Source organism: Molothrus aeneus, chromosome 1 (assembly GCF_037042795.1).
Source record: "Molothrus aeneus isolate 106 chromosome 1, BPBGC_Maene_1.0, whole genome shotgun sequence".
Classification (NCBI taxonomy): Eukaryota; Metazoa; Chordata; class Aves; order Passeriformes; family Icteridae; genus Molothrus; species Molothrus aeneus.
Window position 1 is genome coordinate 151,428,543 of NC_089646.1, and position 21,289 is coordinate 151,449,831.

The 21,289-nt window shown below is 49.3% G+C and overlaps 1 protein-coding gene across 10 annotated transcripts in view; it reads left to right on the forward strand.

Annotated features, from left to right (window-relative positions):
- Window positions 1-21,289, forward strand: part of ADGRB1 (adhesion G protein-coupled receptor B1) — a 288,586-nt gene that overhangs the window by 197,922 nt on the left and 69,375 nt on the right. For 7 of the 10 annotated variants that reach the window (XM_066566903.1, XM_066566919.1, XM_066566935.1 and 4 more), the window contains one exon: window positions 2,915-3,056. In XM_066566903.1, coding sequence (XP_066423000.1) covers window positions 2,915-3,056 — 142 coding nt within the window. The remainder of the gene's footprint in view (window positions 1-2,914; window positions 3,057-21,289) is intronic. The other 3 variants (XM_066566910.1, XM_066566941.1, XM_066566965.1) reach the window with 1 other exon arrangement.

The following is a 21,289-nucleotide window of genomic DNA, read 5'->3' on the forward strand; positions in this document are numbered from 1 at the left end:
GAGACTGGCCTTGGATCTCCTGGTCCCTTCCAAAAAGGGTGTTGGGGGATGTCAGAAGGTGCATGAAAGGGAGCAAAGAACAATGCCAGGGTCTGAAAGCCTCCAAGAGATGATGTGACAGCTCAGAGAAAATCATGTGAAGAGCTGCTGATCCAGAGAAGACAGATTTGTGTCCCATGAGATGGATGGATGGTGGATGGAGAACCACGGGATCACAGAATGGTTTGGGTTGGAAGGGATCTTAAAGATTATTTAGTTCCAACCCCCTGCCATGGGCAGGGACACCTTCCACTAGACCAGGTTTCTCCAAACCCCATCCAACCTGGCCTTGGGCACTCCCAGGGATGGGACATTCAGACATTTAGTAGGGTCCAGATATTTAAAAATGTGGATGAGCACCAGAAAAAAAAAAAAAAAAAAAAAAAAAAAAAAAGGTTTTGTGTATTGCCTACAACTTCTACACTAAAATTAATTTGGGTTATAAAATAAAATTATTTTATTTTTTAAACTATGAACAGTGCTCTAACCCAAACCAGAAATAATTCAGGGAGGCCCAGTGTCACATGTTGAACAGGATCTGAGGGGACACTGAGGGCAGGAGGTGCTGGTGCTCTGTCACCCAGCCCATGGTGGCACAGGGAAGCGGAGGGAGGCTCGGAATCGTTGTGTGAGGAGCAGCTCAGAGCCTGCAGCAGGTCAAGACCTGCAAAGAACTTGTCAGTGGCTCAGGGCAGGTCTCTGGAGGCAGCAGCACGGAGCTGTCCAGGCCATCTGTGGTGCACCCAAGGCTGCTGAGCAGCTTGGCTCCATCTGGAGCTGCCGTGGGCTCGCTGCTGGCGTTGCTGCCGAGGTCCCCTCCTCTGAGGATGGTCAGCTGGGGACATGGGACATCTTTCCCCATGTCCCTTCAGTGGGGGCAGATGGCCCTTTTGCTCTGCCTCCTCATCCTGTCTCAGGCTCCTGTGAAGCCCAGGTTATGCACAGGGATGCTGACCTTCTCCCCATCTACTGAATTTCTGCACTTGCTCTCTGCACCTGCACTCCCTGAGTGACCATATCCCAGGAGATAGGACTGGACAAGACACAGAAACAATGGGTGGAAAATGACAGCAGTTTTTGGGTCCCCACTGTCCCAGCACATGAGGCAGAGCAGCAAATTCCCCTTTTCCCTGGCTTAGCCTCTTGTGCTCACACAGAGATGGGGCTGCAATCATTTTCACTGATGAAACCACCCCACCTGTGGGATGAAGACCATGGAGACTTCCCCATCTATGGCCCCTTCTTCTGCTTTTCCCCAGGCTGAAAGGATGCCAGGAAAAAGCAGGGATCTGTCCCTTTGATGTCTTCAGGTCCCTCTGGCCATGAGGGAGGAACATCCCTGCCATGCCCAGAGCTCTGGGACTGTGGGGAAGGGCTCAGGAGGGTCCTGGCCTGGCCTTTGGAGAAGGAACAAGGGAGGGGTGAAGCTGTGAATCGGGGTTCCCATGGCTGGGGGAGGTCCATACATATCCATATGGGGTGTGGGGTGTATGGGGTGAGAGATGGGGCTGTGAGGACAGTGAGGTGTATTTTAGGTCCATAGTGTTATATCCATAAATGGGATATGTGGGACAGGGCTGTAGGGATGGGGAGATGTGTTCAGGTTGTGTAGGGACGGGGCTGTAGGATTATTTACCCATGTGTCCCATGTGTGGATCAATATGGTGGGTGTGAGGTTAAGGCTGTGTTATATGGAACAAGTGGGACAGGGCTATAGGCTTAAGGAAATGTATATGGCACATGTGGGACTGGGAATAGGGCTAAGAAAGTGTGTATGGGATAAGTGGAAAAGGGATATAGGATTAAGATGGTGTATATGGGGTATGTGGGGCAGGGTTGTAGGGTTAAGGTGCGTGTGGGATAAGTAGGACAGGGTTATAGGGGCAAAAGGGTGCATATGGGGCATATGGGACAGGGCTATAGGGTTAGAGAGCTCTATATGGGATATGTGGGAAAGAGCTATAGAGTCAGGAAGGTTTATATAGAAAGGGCTACAGGGTTAAGGAGGTATACATGGGATATATGGGACAGAGCTATAGGGTTAGGAAGGTTTATATGAGATATGTGGGACAGGGCTGTAGGGTTAGGGAGGTTTATATGGGATATGTGGGGCAGGGATATAGGGTTAGGCAGGTGTATATGGGATATATGGGGCAGGGCTATAGCGTTAGGGAGGTTTATATGAGATATGTGGGGCAGGGCTATAGGGTTAGGGAGGTTTATATGAAATATATGGGGCAGGGATATAGGGTTATGCATCCATAGGGTGGCTGTGTGGGATGAGGCAGTGCAGTTGTGCATGCACACGTGGGATAGGTGGACTATAGGGTTAGGGGGCTGTATTTGGGATATGTGGGGCAGGACTCTTGGGTTATCCATCCATGGGGTGGCTGTGTGGGATGAGGCAGTGCAGTTATGCATGCACACGTGGGATAGCTGGGCTATAGGGTTAGGGAGGTGTATATGGGATATGTGGGGCAGGGATATAGGGTTAGAGGGATGTATATGGGATATGTGGGAAAGAGCTAAATAGTTAGGAAGGTTTATATGGGGCATGAGGGACAGGGCTACAGTGTTAGGGGGGTGTATATGGGATATGTGGGGCAGGGCTATAGGGCTAGGGCGATCGTGAGACCGGGCAGCCCGGGGGCTGCAGGGAGCCCTTCACATGTGTCGGGTTGATGGAAGGGTCACAGCGGGGCGGGGGAGCCGCGGACGGACCAGCACCAGCACCAGGATGGAGCCGCTGGGGGTTGGTGGGATGGGGGCGGCGGGGGGCGCGGTGCCCGCTCCCCGCCCGCCCTGACGGCCGCTCTCTCTCCCTCTCTCCCCGCTCCGCCGCCCCGTCCCTCCCTCCCTGCTCTCCTCCCTCCAGCAGAGCCTCCGCCTCCGCCTCTCCGCCCGGCGCCTGGTCCTGGCGCGGCTGCCGAACGGTCCCGCTCGACGCCTCCCGGACCAAGTGCCTGTGTGACCGGCTCTCCGCCTTCGCCATCTTAGCCCAGCTCAGCCCCGACATGGTGAGTCCCGCCGAGGGAGGAGCGGAGGGGCCGGGGGAGGCGTGGGGGACACGCGGGGGACAGGGCGGAATGAAGCGGGAGGGAAAGGGACGCGCCCGGGATGCAGCGGAGCATCCCCGGTACGGCGGCGGGGACAGCCCCGAGCGCTGCCGCTGCCGCTGCCGCCGCCGCCGCCGCCGCTGCTGCAGTCCGGTGTCACCGGGACCGTGGCGACACAGCGTGAGGCTTTGCATAACCCTCCCCCTTCCTTCCCCGCCGTCCTTCCTCTCCCCTTCCCCCCGACCCTGACCGCAGCTTTTGGGGACACACACACGCGGGGACATCGCCGCGCTGCTCCCTCTGGTCCTCCCCATCCATCCTTCCATGCCTGCGCTGTGCTTTGGGACGTGGATCCCGCTCAGTGTGGGGAGCCGCCGGGCCCCCGCAGGCGTGCTCGCTGCCGTGGGCTCCCCACGCACGGAATCTTCCGCACGTGGCTTTTTTTTGGGGGGGCGGAATCGCCCCGCTCCGCCTCCCTCCCTCCCTCCCTCCCCGCCTGTCTCCATCCCCCCTCGACGTCCTTCCCGCTACCCCACGCAGTTTCGGGGTGTGTGTATGGAGGGGTTCCCGCTCTGCAATCGCGGGGAGCGTGGAGGGGAGGAGCTGTGAAGTTTTGGCCGCTTGTCGGGGACACGAAGTCGGTGCCGCGTCTTCGGACGGAGCCTCCGAAAAAAAAAAAAAAAAGTAAAGTGCGAGATTCCTAGAAATTATCGCTGGGCGGCTGCACCCTGAGTCAGAGCACGGGGAGAGTGCCAGGGCACTAAAGACGGCGCTGGGGTGGTCAAAAGACGCTTCACAGGCTCCTCTCTCCCACCTTGTGCTTTTGAATTTGTTTTTCTTATTTTCTTTCCTTCTTTCTTTCTTTTTTTTTTTTTTTAAAGTAGTTCATCCCTTTTTGGACAGTGCCCAGGTTCACAGAGTGAAGCCACCCTCCTCCTCCACCTAAAGCTTCTCCCATCTGCCTGGGCACTGGGAGTTACTGGGCCCTTGCAATTATTTACTAATTATGGCTTGCTTGTTAAATGCTGGCTTAATTCGGCAAAAGGGGAGGGGAAAGGAAGAAAGAAAGGGTGAGAGTGGTAAAGGGAGAGGGGGGATCACATTTTCCAAGATGAAGGTTTGGTTTATTATTAGAAACACTAATGTATTTGGTCCACTAGTTACCATGGAAACAACATCTGCACTGAAGTGGTTTTAAAGACACAGTGTTGGTTGTGTTTGCCTGGGCCCCGAGCAGGCCCAGCCACCACAGGGCTGGGAAATGGGCTCTGGGCTCCTCAGCAGAGCAGCTTTTGGGCTCCTCTGGACAGAGGCACCAACCCTGTGGTCTGAGGTAGAGATATTCTGGCTGAAGGATGTCAGAGGTAGGACTGGGAGCGTGTTCCCACTTGGAAGGGCTCTGGAGGCAGCTGGTTGCATCAATCCTGGCATCCCTGCACCCATCTCCTTCCTTGGGCTGTTGTTTCCTTGTCCTGCCACCATAAACTAAGCGGGCAGGGAAGCAGCTGCTGGGCTGGTGCTCTCCAGGAGAATTCCCAGCCTTCTTGAGGTGGACAGGGTGATCTCAGGTGAGCCAGGTGGGGTTTGTCACCTGCCCTGGGAGCTTGCAGGGCTGTGTCCTGCCAGCAGCAGGGCTTCACCCTTCACCCCAAGCTCCAGCAGCTTTAGGGTCTGGCTCCAGAGGTTGTGGTTGATGAGTGAGGAAGGACTCCAGGATATCCTGACAAAGTTTTGGGAGGTTGCATGGCTGGGGAAAATAAATTGGGATTTCTGCTGCAGGGAGGCTTCTAAGGCAAAGCTTGAAATGAGGCGAGCCCAGATGTGCAGCTGATCTGCTGGTGGAGGTCCTCTGCTGATCCATCTTCTGGAATTGGGCAGAGGATCAGGCAGTGTGGGAAAAGCAAAGGGAATCTTTGCCTTGGCTAAAGCAGAAGTTTCTCTTATGTAGATTTTATGTTCACACACTGCTTGGTATTATTTAATTAATCAATCTGGGGAAAAAATGGTTAATTTGATGTGGCCAGGTGCTGCTGCTCCATCAGCTCCAGGTGTTTCAGTGTTATCTGGATAACACAGGGTGCATGTCAGCCCTTTATCATCCCTGCAGTATTTTTGCATTTGAGAGTGGGCTTGGCTGCAGGAGGATACAGCTCCTTCCCCCAGGCATGTTTTATTATATCTGCAACTAAACTCACAGCTGCTCCTTTGGGGTTTAGGCCTAAAATTGCTTCTTTTGCCCTCTTTCCAACTCCTCTGGCTGCTGGTTGAGTTATGTTTACCCAGCTCATTTTTTCCCAGCCCTGAGTCCACTCATGAGCATCAGGATGAGTCCTTTGGCTGTGCTGAGGGGAGAACTGGGGCTTAGATATCTCCTGAATCCCCTGACTGAGCCAGTCCAAAGGTTTGATGATGATGGGGAGCATCACCCTGGCTGAACCAGCTGGGACCCATCTCCTGCCTTTGCCTGCCCTGTGAGCTTGCATGGCTGTGCTCATCCAGCTCCTCATTCCCTCGCTTTCCTCCCCAAATCTCATTTTGAACAAGCCCACGTTGCCTCCTGTCCCCAGAGGTGGCATCTCGTCATCGTTGGTGTCTGCGGTGGTGACATTTATGGTGCAGTTTTTCATGTGCCTTTGGAGCTCTCAGGACAAGAAGCTCCGTCCGCCTGTGTCATTAATATTATTTATTGCTATAAATCTCCCTTCTGGAGCCTTTGGCCCTGGCAGCTTGAAATATTTGTAACCCTAGTATGGGCACAGCTCCTTTGCAGTGAAAAAAGGCTTTTGGGACGAGTGTTGCTGCTGATTGGGACTGGCCAAGGACAGTTTGCCTGGGCTGGGACCTGAGAGTTGCTGGTGTAGTGGGGAAAGGAAGCAGTTTTCCTTGATTTCAGTGAAGCTGGAGGCTGAAAATGCTGTGTTTTGAGTCAGTTTGGGAGACAGACATCCCTAAACTGTGATGGATCCAGCTCAAAAGCTGGAGTTCAGATTTGTGTTTGATTTCCCCTGCTACTTCCACTTGACAGAGGCAGGCTCATGCCCTGCCTTGGCACAACTGCTGTTTGACCATCGTGAAAGATTAAAACCTCTTAAATTAAGGAACACAGACAAGCATTTTGGGACTGTCTTTTTGTTTTAGCTTTATACCCTGCCTGTCTTGGAAGGGCAATGCCTTGTGGTGCTACACCTGCACAGTAGCAGTGCTAACAGAAAATGAGGGCAAAAGGAAATCACAGAGATGCATGTGAGGCATGTGGTGGTCATTTTTTCAATATATTTTGGCAATTTTTGGAGGTGGGAAGAAGCAGAGCAGGAGCCTGAGGATGAGCAGCAAAGCCTTTCACTCTTTTGTTGTCTCATATGAGTTTGGCCCGTGTTGTCTTTGCTGCCTTCCACCTTGTGCTTGGCCTTTGTAAAGTCAATCCAGCTTTAAAGGTTGGTTAAGCACAGCTTGGATGGGGTTTTGGGAAAGCTGGTCTGGTGGAAGGCGTCTCTGTCCAGCCAGGGGGTTGGAATTGGATGATCTTTAAAGCCCAAACTGATGCTTCTGTGATTTGTGCAGCCCTTAGGGCTGGAGTAAAACTTGACAAATTGTTGTCTCTCCCCCTCCTTACCGGTCCTGCCTGCAGAAAACTGATCAGAGAGAGGCATCTGAGCTCTCCTCTCATTCCTAGGCTTGATGAAGATTCAGAACTGGTGGCAAGAACTTGTAGGGGTGCTGAGTTTGTTATGTCTGCACTGAATTTTTGGGACATCTCACCTCCGTGTTGGTGTTTTCTGACAGGCAAAACCAGCAGCTGTTGAGTTTTGTGGGGGTTTTTTTGTAACAGATCTGGCCTGGGTGAGTGCTGGCCAGGCAGTGAGCTGACCTGTGAGATGAGAGGAAACAGCCTCAAGTTGTGCCAGTGGGGCAAATCTAAAAGATTGGATATTAGGAAAAAATGTCTTCGAGGAAAGGGGTTGTCAAGCATTGGAACAGGCTGCCCAAGGAAGTGGTAGAGTCACCATCCCTGGAAGTGTTCAAGAAATAAGTGGATGTGGCACTTGGGTGCTGGGTTGATGGTTGGACTTGATGATCTCAGAGATATTTTCCAGCCTTGATGGTTCCAGGATTTATATGCCAGGATTGTTCAGTGTTCTCTCCAGTTTGCAAGAATGGGAAGCACCTTTCCTGGCATGCTTCTTACCCGTGGGGATAAAGCTTCTCTCTAAACTCACAACATTTCTTTTTTTGTCCCTCAAAACCTCCCATTTTGGGATGGAAGGGACCTTCAAAGATCTTGTTGTGTCCCAAGGATCTTCCCCCTGAAAAGATTGTCCTGTGCTGCAGGAGCTCTCTGTACTTCATGGACAGTGCACACACACAAGGTGGGTTATTTTAAGCTCCTAAAATTCTGTAGGGCCTCTCTTCCACAGGAAGGAGATCCAGGTTTCCCAGGAGAAAAAAGGAAAAAAAAAAGTTGATGTTATGAATCAAATATTTTGTAAGACTGTAGCGATTCTGACAACATTTTGATGGAAATTATATTGGTTTTATTTAGATAAGACCGGAGAACTTCATTTGGAGGTGAACATTTTAACATTTATATTCTTCCATCATTTATCATGTAAAATGTAGAGTCTGGATGAGAACAAAGCCTTTTGCATACCTTGAGAACTGACAGTTCTCATGTTCACAACAGTTTCCAGGCTTAGGTTCTGCTTTTTCTGCAACTTTAACTCTTTAATTCAAAAATTAGACTTTTCTGAGGAAGGGAATTTTTCAGTTTTGCCAGGCTTTTGAGACATCAAACTCTGGTCAGGTTGTGCAGGGGTTTAGGGAAGACTTTGGTGTGTTTGGGTGTGTTGTTGAGGCTACAGCCAGAGCTTTTCTGTGCCTGTCAGTGAAATTGTGACCTTGAGCTGAACACTTCCCTGCTTTCTGCTTCCCTGTCTCCAGCTGCAGCACCCTTGCAGGTGACATCCCAGGCTCAGTGCATCCACATTTGCACAGTGCCCCCAGCCTGAAGGGTGCTCCAGGAAGCACCGAGTGCTGTCATTTCCCTGACAGAGCATTAGGAGCCTCCTCTTGCCCGCTTGGCAGGAGCTGTGCCAGGGTGAACATTGCTGAGCCACGAACATTTGGGCTTTTGAGGTCCAAATCCTCTGCGAGCTCCCACGCTCGCGATGCTGGCACCTCTTCCTGCAATCACCCCGTCCTCTCCAGGATGCTGCTGTGTGTAGAGTGTCTCTTAGGGAGCTGATTGTGCCTCTTGAGCTGGAAATGTTGCCTAAGATTTCCTGGGGATTTGTTCTGTTGCCACTGAATTCTCCCTGGGTGCGGAGATGCCAAGGTGGGAGTGGCAAAGGGCCACTCCAGCTGGACTCCTGCTCATCCCAGGAGAGCTCCGTGCTGGGATTGGGGAAGGATGTGGTCTAAGTGCTTCTGGGGATTTCTGGGCTTTGACCATCTCCTGCTCCACAGCAGGAGCAGCTGCTGTGTTTTCTCTGGGGTGCTTTTCCCCGGGGTCCGTGGCAGCCTGTAGGAGCAAGCTGGTGATTCTGTAAATCACGGGCTGCTCTTTGCTGTGCTCAGCAGGGAGGCTCTTGTCACTAAATCCAGTTTAGCCCTCCTGAGTTTCAGCAGGCGTGGATAGAATGGAGAAGACAGGGTAGGAACCAGCTGGGCAGACAGTTTTCCCCTCCTACTCTCTCTGTTAATGTGATTAAGGAGGAGACAGGATGTGTGATGCTCTTAGGGAGCCAAACTTGCCAACCCACGATATAACCCCCTCTTGAGGGAAGTCCATTGTTTTTCCAAAGTGCCCTCTTAACAGAAAGTACTGGATTGTGTCCCTACATTTCTGCTTTGCTGGAAATCACCTGGTTTTAAAGTGTTGCTCTGTCACTGATGTGGAATCTGTCAGTTTGTGTTGCAGAGTAAATTCAGGTTAAATCTCATTTGAATTTGAAGAGGACCCGGAGTTGATGTACAGGTGATTTATGTTGGGTTTTAAGAGGAAGGGGATCAGTGACAGAGCTTGTGGTGTGCTCCAGGTGCCAGAGGCAGCCTGAGTTTGTTATTCTGCTGGAAGAATTGACTGGAGATTGCCACTGCTGTGTTCCATACACAGATACCTAATAAAAGATCCCATTAGTAAATAAGTGATTGATATTGGAACATACACAGGCAAGGCATGAGAGACGAGTGGGATAGGAATTCCCTCTCAGCGCTGTGCTGTGCTTCTAGCAGAGACAACACTTGAATATATTAGAAGAAGACAGGTAGCACAGGAGGTAATAATAGGAGGATTTGGCTCAGCATAATAAGCAGTCATCCAGCATCCCACCTCCTTGGCGGCTGTCTGCAGATTTCGCTGTCTGTCGATCCGTTGGGTACTTTGGGGAGATATTCCCAGCTGACAGCTTCCCTTCCTCCCCGAGTTCCTGCTCAGCACTGGTGGATTCACCCAGGTCTTTAACTCCTGACAAAACTCCAGCTGGTGGGATTGCAGCAGCGTGGGGCTGCGGCTCGGCCCCCGCCAGCCGGAGCCGGAGAGCTCAGCGCAGCCCTGGCAGGGACTCTTCTGCAGGCAAATGCTGCATCACCCTCCTGTATCTATCTCTCCATCTGAAGGGGACGTGGGAGAGGAGCAGGATCAAGTGGCTGGGAGCTTAAAGCCGTTGTGGGATTCAGTGCTGGAGCGTGAGTAATGCCGAGCCAAATTCACCCTTTGGTGGAAAGGCGAGAGCGGCGCTGGCATTAACCAAGTGACCCCAGGAGCAGAGCAGGGCTGGGCTTGGTCCCCTGTCTGCAGCTCAGATTAAAGCCTCACTGAGAATGCCTGGGATGCTGCATGTCCAGGCATTCCTGAGGGGTTTGGTGCTTATTCTGAGCTGCAGTGCTTAATGGCTCGTTGCCAGGAAGGCAGCTTAGCGAGTGTGACAGCTGCCCTATTACCCTGCCACAGCTTGCTGCTCTGCTAAGGAGGTGCGGATTTAAGCCAGGACACCAGTGTCTTCCCAATTCCCACTTTCCCCTTTCCTAAGAGTTCAGAAAGCAACGCTCAGCCTCACTTGTGAGCAGATTTGAGGGCCAGAAATGTGAACCATGAGTGTGTTACCTGCCCGGGATGGCTGTGCTCTGGGTCCAGGCAGGATGACTGGCACAGCCCAGAGTGTGGGAGGGCGTGTGGGAGGGGACGATGTGTCAGAGATGTTTGGTGTGGTGCCTCCACACTGATGGCTGAGCTCTGTGAGGCATTTTGGCTCTTTCCTCAAGGAAAAAAAGGCTGAGGGGAAAGAGGATGATAATCTTCAAACGGGTTGAAAGGTGACTGTGGAAAGGGAATAATCTGCTTTCTGTGTCTGCTGGGGATTGGGCTCAAATTGCAGAGTGAGAGATTTAATTCAGGCACGAGGGAAAACCTTCTGACTGCAGGGATAGACAAGAGCCCAGACTCCATCAGCACAGGTTTTCTTGAAGAGGCTGGGGGTGGTTTTGATGGTTTTGCATCAGGCTGAGGCGTGAGCTGAGCTTGTCAGCTCTTTTCCACTCTCTTACCTGAAATTCTGTGATGTAGATCCCCTTGGTGTCTGTGCCTTGCTGTGTAAAAAGAGAGGAACATGGCAGAGGGGCAGCACATTGGTGGGAGGGGGAGGAGTGGGCTGAAGGCAGGTGGGAAGGCCAAAAATCGCCAAGTCTGTCCACAACTTCCCACTTCCACCTGTAGCTGTCAATCCGCTGTCATCTCATATTTACAACCTGCAGTTTGAACCAGCCAGGAGCTTCAGCACCGCTCCAGCCTGCTCAGCTCTGAGCCACAAAGCCACCCTGACCCAGCAGTGTGGGAAATTCAGCTGAATTTTCCATCTGGAACCCCAGGATGCCGGGATGGGGGCGGGCGTGGGGCCCCGTGTAAACAGCACAAGGCTCTTAGTCATGGCCAAGTGGTCACATCTGCCAGGGTTGGGCTGTGGGCACTGCACCAGGCAGGGCTTCACAGGGGAGGTTTGGAGCTCTGGGTGCTCAGGGAGCTTCTCCCAAGGCAGGAGGACGGCGTGGGAGCATCACAAAGGGGCTTGTTTGAAAATGGTAACGAGTGGGTGCTGGAGGCTGGGTTTCATGGGCTGGTGGGGTGGGAGTCAGAATTAGTGCTAAATGAGATTATCTTCCTTTTCAAAGCACTTCAGGCACTGAGCAGGGTGTGTTCAAAGAGTCAGGTGAACTGTTGAGTGTTGCTTGTCTTTATTCTATTATTCTGCACCCATCTCCATTGTACTTTGGCCTGGAAAAGCAATTCTTTAGGTAAATTTGACAATCTGCTTCACCTCTGCGCCCTTTATGCCCTGCAGAAAGGCTGAGGTTGCCCTTAAATTGTCATGCAGTAGGAAATGGGTAAGTCATTATTATTTTGTTCATTTAAGCCCAAATTGAAGCAGTTTATGAAAGGTTTGTGCCCTTCATACTTTTGCAGTCAAGTAATAGCTGGGTAGATAAACCTGCTGGCAAGATTTTGGTAATCTTTAAGACAAAAATGGGCAATATGTGTGGAAAAGTAATGTCAGAGTTGTAATTGGGAATATTTGAGCTCAAAATGTCCCTCTAAATGTGAGGGGTGTCTAATGAAGAAACTGATACTGTGCTGGGTGTGATTACAGCCAGCCAAAACTCAGCTGCAGCTCCATTGCTGGCTGCCTACCTGCCCTGCTCACCACAAGAACATACAGAATGTATTCAATAAATCCATGAAAGCAAAATGACTCCCTCTTTTCTCACAAGTGAGACAATGCTTTCATTTTCCATGAAGAATGGTTCTTTTTCCTCTTTTTAAACATGGCAATCATGCCAGCATCTCCCCAGGTGGGGAATATCCGACCGCTGGGGCCACTTTTGATTTTGTTTATATCAGCTCAGCACAGCTGTAAATCCAGGGGCTGTTACAGCTTTGCTTTCCAATCACTCAGCTGTGAATGAGTTGGGGGTTGGAAGCTGATTCCTCGAGGGCTCCCTGGAGATCTCTGCTCCACATAGAGGGAATTTGCACCAGTGATTCCCCAGTGACCAGCTGGGGATGGAAACACGCTGGATCCCAGGGGCTACTCGGATTGCAGTGGGAATAAAGCTGTCATTATCCTCATAACAGCAGAATCACCCAAATGGCTGAAATCCCTTCATCTTCTTTTCTTAGCCTAGAAGACCCTGAAAGCCTCTGAGTACTGGCAATAAACTGGGGGTGTTTTACTCCAAGGTTGTTGGTTCAGCCTTAGTTTTGTGGGTCAGGAGCCTCTGTCAGGGCAGGGATCTTCAGTGATGGAATAGTGAGAGATGGGAGCATCTGCAAGTCATAATTAAGGTTTGTTCAGCCTGGAGAAGAGGAGACTGAGGGGAGACCTCATTGGGGTCTGCAGATTCCTCATGAGGGGAAGCAGAGGAGCTGCACCAATTTCTTCTCTCTGTGACAGTCGTAGGACCTGAGGGAGTGGCTGGAGCTGTGTCAGGGGAGGTTAGGCTGGATATCAGGAGAAGATTCTTCATCCAGGGGGTTGTTGGCCACTGGAAGAGGTTCCCCAGGGAATGGTCATGGTCTCGAGACTGACAGAGCTCAAGAAGTGTTTGGACAATATTCTCAGGCACAGGATGGGAGTGTTGGGGTGTCCTGTGCAGGGCCAGGAGTTGGACTCGATGATCCCACTGGGTCCCTTCCAAATCAGGATATTCTATGATTCTCTGAATTAAAGGGTCTTGGATTAAGGCAGGTTTTAAGAGATGCTTCAATCTTTGCCCAAATGTTCATTCCTTGTGCTTTGGAGGAAGGTTTTTCTTATGGACTGCTCTTCAGCAGTCAGAGGGAAAGGGAAAGTGGGTATTTGCTCTCTGTGATGGTCGGCAGGTGGGATCTGAATATTTGGGGCAGGAGCCATCCTGCAGACACCAAGACCTCAGGTGTTCCCCACTCCTCAGGCGGGTCTCTCCAAAGGGCAGGATGCAGGGGAATGGGGAAGGAACATTTTGCCCATGCTGTGGGGAGAGCTGCTGCTCTGGCATCACTCCTCAGCACGCCACTGATAGTGTAAAACAAACAGCGGGCTGGTTTGGAGTAATTTGGTGAAACGCTGTCGCCTGGCATGGAACCAAAATACTGCTTAAATCAGGATAAACACAGTCTGGATTCTACTCTCATTTTCCCTTCCCAGTCTGCTATGGACTTATTTTATTTTAGCTATGTGTAAATCTTAGCACATTTCCCTGCAAGGTGCTCAGCTGGGAAGCTGCAAGGGATAAGGGCAACAAGCTTCCAAGTTAGTTACGGAATTTGAATTGGTTGTTCTCCATGTAGCACAAGGAAAGGGCAATTCTAAGCAGGAGGGTGCAGGAAAGAAGACTCATTTTTAAAGTAGTTACAGAGCATATGTCCCTATGGTAAAATAATGCCAGTAATGGTAATAGTGGTAGTAGTAACAATGATTATTATGATAATGATAATAATTGTAAGTTCCATGGCAGAGGCATGGAGAACAGGAGCAGCTCTAACAGCTCCTGTAATTGTCCCTAATTTTTAATTTTTATAATGCTCCTTGGATGTGTCTTAGCTTGTGGCAACCAGCAGTGTTCAGGACATTGAATCATAGAAGTGTTCAGGTTAGAAAAGATCTCCAACATCATCAAGTCCAACCTTCAACTGAATCCCACCACACCCCCTAAACATATCTCAGAGTGCCACATCTACTCCTGTTTTTTTTTAACATTTCCAGGGACGGTTACTTCAACACTTCCCTGGGGAGCCTGTCCCAATGCTTAACCACCCTTTCAACAGAGACATTTTTCCTAATATCCAAACTGAACCTCTCCTGGTGCATTTTGAGAGCATTTCCCCTTGTCTTACCATTATCTGCCTGGGAGAAGCAGCCGACCCTCACCTCAGCACAACCTCATTTCAAGGAGTTTTAAAGAATTAATGTTACATTGAGCAGTATGGACAAATCCCCTCTGCTTTGAATATTTGTATGAATACCTGCATTGTACCACTTCATCTCAGGGCAGTGGAGTGGATCCTGGAGCATTTGATTTTCCAGGACTGACACGGGGAGATTGAGGTTTGCTGTTTCCCGCAGTGCCTGTGTCAGTGCTGCTGCACAACACGATTAAAGTTCACTTCTGCCCCTGTTTTCTCAGAAGCAAAAAGCTGCTGCCCATGGAGGAATTGGCCATTTTGATTATTGCCAGCTTCATTGTGGAAAATGGTTTTATTTTCACTTCTCTATGCTTTAAAGGGAAAGGCTGGAACAGACCGATTTTTCCATGTGGATGGAAAAGTTTTAAAATCCAGACATGCCATCTGACCAGCTCACAAACAGTTAAGCCAAAAGCTCTCTCCTGTCTCTCCTCCATCCTTCCCAAAGGTCTTGCACAGCAGAGAATAAAGTGCTGGTGCTTGACTGCTGTGACACAGCCCTAGGAACCCCCCCCAGGCATTTGCACACAGCAGGGATCTAAGCTGAATTAAGCTTTGGAAGAGAGATGGAGGGGCAGTATTATTCCCTTCCACGTCCAGGGGGATCAAAATAGGCCCCCGAGAAGATAAAGCCAGTGTTTGCCACCTAACTCAGATCAGCTGAGAGACCTTTGAAAAGATTGGCTTAAGTGATGGAGCTGTGAGTCCACAGCTGACCTGTGGGTGAGCTGGGAGTCGACCCCGCTCTCCTCCTTGGGGTCCCCAGCTCCTCACTCTGCTTCCCAAGCCACAGCTGGCAGAGGGATGCAGGGTGACTCAAGGATCTTCACCAGAGCTCCATAAAACCAGGATTTCAGTAGCTTGGCTGACCGAGGTGCAGTTGGAAAGGGACAAATAAAGCAAATAAAACTTTGTTTTAAAGAATGGTGGTGAAAGCATTTGGGAGCAGCTGTCTGGTCAGGAGGAGAGAGCTCTTCAGCATTAATATGGACCTGATCCTTCCATCCTTGACATCAGGACTGGACATTGAGGCTTTGGGGGAGCAGCCTGGGAGTTCCAGCCTGGCAGTGAGCGTTGCTGACTGGCAGGTACATAATGCCCACTGCTAACTCCTGTAATCCCCTGCCAGCCTGGAGGAAATTATCCTGACAATTCCCATTAAGGAGAGGCTGAGTGACCCCTCCTCTGCCCTGAAAACTTCTTCAAAGCTGTTTACTAAAAGCAAATTGTCACGTTGCATCTTGTGAGAGGACTCAATATCCACTGAAGAGTTAGTGATTGTTAATAAATAGTAGCGTGTTAAGACATCTCTCCGGGTGATTTTTGTGTGCTGTAATTACACAGAATTGCCTCTTAGACTGGCCAAATAACATAAAAGGAGCCCTGAGCTCCACAAATGTGTTCCTGATAATGGGTGACTATTATCTTTGACATGGGAAGTCTGTGGTTTTGATAGGGGAGAAGCAAAACAAGGTGGAAATCCTCTGGACCTGGCTCACAATGGCAGGGGCTGAGCTGGGAAGGTGTCACATCTGCCAGAAAGAAGGTGTGAAAAGATGATTTATTAATGATGCCTCTAAGTGACCTTCATGCAGGGACCTCAAAGCCCTTCTCAAAGGTTAAATGATGGAGAAGAGAAGGCTCTGGGGAGACCTTGTTTTGATTTTTCAATATGTGAATTGTTAGTAGAAAGGTGGAGAAAGACTTTTTTACAGGTTTAATTCAGGATAGGGTTAATTTTAGTAGCCAGTGTGGGACTGTATTTTGGGTTGTTGGGCACTGCCATTGCTGCCATGGAATGAGAGGATGAGGGGGAATTGCTTAAACTGAAAGAGGGTGGAATTATATTAAATATTGGAAAGAAACATTTTCCTGTAAGGGTGATGAAACCCTGGCACATGCTGTACAGGAATTCTGTGGCTGCCCCATCCCTGGAAGTGTTCAAGGCCAGACTGGATGGGGCTTGGAACAACCTGAGATAGTGGAAAGTGTCCCTGTCCATGCAGGGGGTTGGAATTAGATGATTTCAAAGGTGCCTTCCAACCCAAACTATTCTGTGATTCTGTGGAAAAAAAGGAATTTCTTGGTCCTTTCTCACTGCTCGTCTGCTTTGGGTTGAGTGAACCCTGTAGACCTCTGACAAGGCTGACCCACCAAAAAATCTCCTCTCGCCCCTGGCCCAATCCTGACATCCACCACGAATGAGAGCTTGTGTCCTGCTCTCCCTCTCTCCCTGTCTTGCAGTCACTGCAGGAAATTGCTGGTCCAGGGAGAGAAAACTGAGCCTTCCCTTGAGCAGGCCCAGGGTACATGGGGCTGGAAATTTCCCATCCCAACAAAGTATAAACGTGATATCCACAGGGCCTGTGCCTGGATGAGAAATCCTGAATCTGACCAAATTGGGCATTAAAAAAGTCAGTGTTTTTTTGGCAGCTGACAAGAGCACATTCACCTCTTGGTCATTCAACCCTCCTGAGTTGTTTTCTCCAGCATTGACACACACCTTTTGTTCTGGAAGCTGTTTGCTTCTGTAAGCCCTGCTAAAAGCATTATATTCCAGCAATTTTGACACCTCTCTCCCTGCTTTGACAAGAGCTGTCCAACCAGCAGTGAAATCAATACAGTGTGGCTTAAAAAAAAATTCACAGGAGTCATAAAAAGCCTTTGGGCCAGTGGCACAGCAAAACCATTCCTGTGCAATTCTTGGGATAAATCCCACCCAGCTGATCCAGGTCTGTGTCAGGAGAGTGGAATGAGCCTGTTTGCTTTGAGCCTGTGACCTGTGAGGGGACAGAGAGGGACTTGCTCAGTCTTGCAAAGATGTAAAGGGCGCTCTGGTCACAGCCTGTGGGACAGTTACAGAAATTATAAAACCAAATTCCTCTGGCTTGTGCCTGGTGGTTTAACAAGGGGGAAAAGACAAACTGTAGCTCGGGAGGCGCGTGGAATAATTTAGGTTAGAAAAAATCTCCAAGACAGTCCAAGTGTTAACCTGGTAATGCCACGTTCACAGCTAAACCACATCTCTAAGTGCAATATTCAGGTATTTCCTTAACACTTCCTGGGATGCAGGTTCCACCACGTCCCTGAGCAGCCTATTCCAATGCTTTTCAGTGAAAAAAGTGTTTCCTGATGGCCAATCTAAACCTCCCCTTGTGCCACCTCAGAAAAAGCCCTGTCACCCATAGAGAGTTGTGGCTCTGTGTAGTAAACCCCATAGATTTAGGAAAAGCACCATGGAGGATATGAACAATAGGAATGCTGAAACAGCAAAAGAAAATTCCTGTTTTCTTGTCCTCCACCCCTTAACCTACCTCTGTAACCCTATAAGGCAATGTCATGTTAACCCCTTACCCATTGGTCAAGCTTGGATCCTTTCCAACCCTATAAAAGAAGCATACTGTACCCCATTAGTGGAGAAAGAAGAAGAGCAGAGACCCTTCACGGACTTCCCCAAATAAAGCCATCTTAGTGGAACAGCCTGCGCCTTCTCCTTCTCCTCTCTCTCCGTCTGCTGCAGCCTCAAGCCCAGGGCACCACTACCTAGCAAGCAGAGCTGAAATCCTGAGAGCTTGCAATCACTATAGAGCTGATAATCACCATGCTTGCTGGATGGTAGCCCTGCGGCCTTGGCATGAGCGAGCGAGCTTCGGGCACCCGGTCCCTACCCAGGGACTGAGCTCCTGAGCCCTAGTGCTCTGCATTATGATAAGGCCAAATAAGAGGCTTTATTAGCTCTGGAATGGGCACCTGCGAGATGGGAGCTCTCCATCTTGGAGAATTCCCAAATCCAGACAAAGCCATCACCAGCCTCACCTGATGTTAGTGCTGGTCTTGCTCCAAGCAGCAAATTGGGTTGTAAAGCTGGAGATGTCCCTTGCAACCAGAGCTCCTGCAATTCTCTGACTTCATGAATCTTTAATTTCAAATGTGCGGGAAGTCAGGCTCAAGGCAACTATTATGAATAGCAAACACGTTTCTAAAACCAAACAAATCCCAACCCCCCCCAAATTCCAAACTCGTGTGCCTGTGTTTAATTTCAGAGCAGAATAAATGGTTTAATTTTTCAGTTATTTTATTGGTGTGATGTTGTGCCTATACTTTGTTCAAGCCTTTCTTGGAATAAAAGATGGAAAAAGCAGAAAGAACAGCTTGGTTGTAAGGTCTGGGGCAAACTGCACAGCATTAAGAAATACTTTGTTCTAATTGGAGCCTGTTTGACCCTGGAGCCAGAGCAGGGTAATGGAAAAAGCACAACTCAAATGGAGCTGCTTTTCACAGCGTTCTGCAGAAAGCCACAGAAGGAAAGGGGAGAAATGCAGAGAATTTGAAAGGAGGAGAGCTGGAAAAATGCATTAAGAGCAAGAAGAAAAGGCAGAATATGCCGTGGGAAATAGCCAAAGGAAAGGAGACAGAGAAGACAAAGGAGAGAAAAAATTAGGGAGAAAGGAAGAGGAGGAAAAAGAAGGAAGCAAGGTGAAATTGTAAAGGGAAGGAGGAGTGTCCTTCTGCCCTGCCAGGCAGAGCGATGAGGTGGCAGGACAGCCATGAGTGGCCCCAGGCAGCAGCGCTCGTTATTTCCATCCTGGCTGATGTCATTGATTGCCTCCCTCCTCCCCTGGCATGCCTGGTGACAGAATCGCAGCCCTTGCGACTCAGAACGACCTGCTCTGTTCCCAGCTGGCCCAGGGAAAAGTTTCGTTTCCAGCTCCAAACAGGAACAGCTTTTTCTGTGTTTCAGGGGGTTTTTGGATGGCCCCTCTCAGCAGTTCCTCTCCAGTCCAGGCAGGTAGGGATCCTGTTCCTGGCCTGTCTTCTGCAAACAACTGGGTGGTTTTTTTCCTCAGCTCTGAAGCTGCGAAAATCCCATAGGACTGTTCCTTCTCTTACTTTCACATTTTTCTGTTGATAGCATCTTTATTTTTTAAACTAACCTTGATTTTTCCATTTTTCCTTCTTTAAGGAAATTTCCCTTGCAAGGCTCAGATCCTGCAGCATCTGACCACCTTCTGTCAGGGGGTTTAATTAGTCAGAAAAAAACCAAACAAATGATGATTTTTTTGCTGAACAAAAAAAGAATAAAGATAAAGAAAGAAGGTGGGGAGGACAAAGAAACCTTAATAATGAAGGAAGAAAGCAGAATCCTAAGATATTGGGGTCTAAGTCTTTAGGACTTGCTTAACATAACAGTAAATGGCCTCAAGTTGCACCAGGGGAGGTTTAGATTGGATATTAGGAAAAATTTCTTCATGGAAAAAGTGGTAAAGAATTGAAACAAGGAAATAGCAGAGTTACCATCCCTGGAAGTGATCAAAAAATGTGGATGTGGCACCTGAGGGAGGACATGGATTAGTGGTGAATGTGGTGGTGGTGTTGGGTTGATGGTTGGACTTGCTGATCTTAAAGGTCTTTTCCGACCTTAATTATTTGAATATTCCCAAAGAAGCAAGCTCCTCTTCTTCCTGTAGCCAGTGATTTTTGTGGTTATCCTCCTTCCTGATGCTAACAAAAATCCTATCAGGGCTGGATCAATCCTTCCTTTCCTGTGGAGTGAATGGATGAGCTTCATGGCATCTCGTCAGCAAAAGCCTTTCTTCTAGACATGGGGCTTGTGATATTTTGTAGGACAAAGAAGGAGGTACAGATCAGAGTATTTCCTGTGGGATGGGCTGCAGATGGAGATCAGTTATTACCCTAAAGCCTGGCTTAAGCTTCACCAGTCATCATTTGTGTAATGCCTTGTGTAGGAGCAAACATCTGAGCTAGGAATGATCCATTACATGTGGAAGATCCTTAATTAGCTTCAGGATCTAGGAGAGGGTTATGGATGATGTGGGACAGTGGATGGGGAAGGCAGTGAGAGAACTTGAGGTCTTTTGAGGTGGAGGGATCTCAGGGAGGATGTGGAAGGGAGGGCGGCTGGGGTTGCAGTGTTGGGATTTAGGGATGCGGCCTACTCATCTCTCAAAAACCAAACTCCATTCCCTTGATGGTTTAGGAATGAGTTACATGTCGAGCTTTCTTTGCTTTAATGGAGCTCCTCCCCCACTTTTATCCAGTTACCCATGAAAAGTCAGTGAAATGAGACCTACTTAAATCAAATGTCACAATCGATGCTCATCCCAGGCCACCGTTTGTGCGATGTGAACTCAGATTGCCGTGAGGGGGGAGCAGGGAGAGGGAAAGGCTTGGGAAAGAGCTTGAAGGGAGCGAGCAAGGAGCCATCCATGGCTGAGTGTCTTGTGTTCCACAGTGCTTTTATCACAGCCTTGCACCTCTGCCCTGGGACAGGGCTGTTGCCCACCAGGATTCTGCAGGAGGGACAAACAAAGCTGTGACTTCCTACAGGGCATTGTATCCATCTCTGCCAGACCCTACCTGACTAAATCAGAGTCCTTTCCACATTTCAATTTATAAGGAGCAAAATATGCGATATCAGCACTCACTCTGCCTGGATGATGTCCAAATTCAATTTGGTTTGATGGAAGACAAAATCAAAGCGTTGATATTTTCATTGAAATTTATGTTTACCTCGTTCCCAAAAACATGCTTCTAACCTTGCATGAAGATTTGGCAGGAGTAAATTCTCAGGGTGGGAGCATAGTCAGATGTAAAAAGTCACAGTGACCCAAGTGTCTGTAAAGGCTTAGGGAAAGAATCCACAGAGGGCCTGAAACATCTCTTTCTTGGGAACCTCAAAGCTGAGGGAGATGCAGAAGGAATTGGTGGAGCTCAGGTTTCTTGTCTGTAGCTGGTCTGCACGCAGTGAAGACCCCTCAGACCACCCATTCTCCTTTTGGTGCCAGCTGGGTACTCAAGGCATTGACAGTGTGAGACATCCCACCCTTAAGGGGAAGGAAGCACCCCAAATTTTTGATCAAAAGGAATGGCAGAAGTCAGAGGGATCCCAAGTTTTGTAAGTGAATTGCAGATGGAAATTGTTACATTACTCCCTCATCTAGTGTCAGCACACAGCAGTGAGTTTTGGATAAAGGGGTGGAGTGAAAGGGAAAAAGGAGATGGATTAAAGAGGGAGAGAGAGAAACAAAAGAGAAACAAGGAAAGGGAAAAAGAGAAATCACCAGTGCTGGCTCCAGTACTGATCCAGCTGATGGGGTGTCCAGGGTCCTTGGGGTGCCCATGAGCCCAGGGAATACCTTTATATAGATCAGTTTTCTCTGCTTTGGAGATAAGTCTCTCTCTTTCCATGCAAATCAGTTGTCTGTTCTTCTAGACCTTTCTGGAAGTGGGTTGGAGCCTT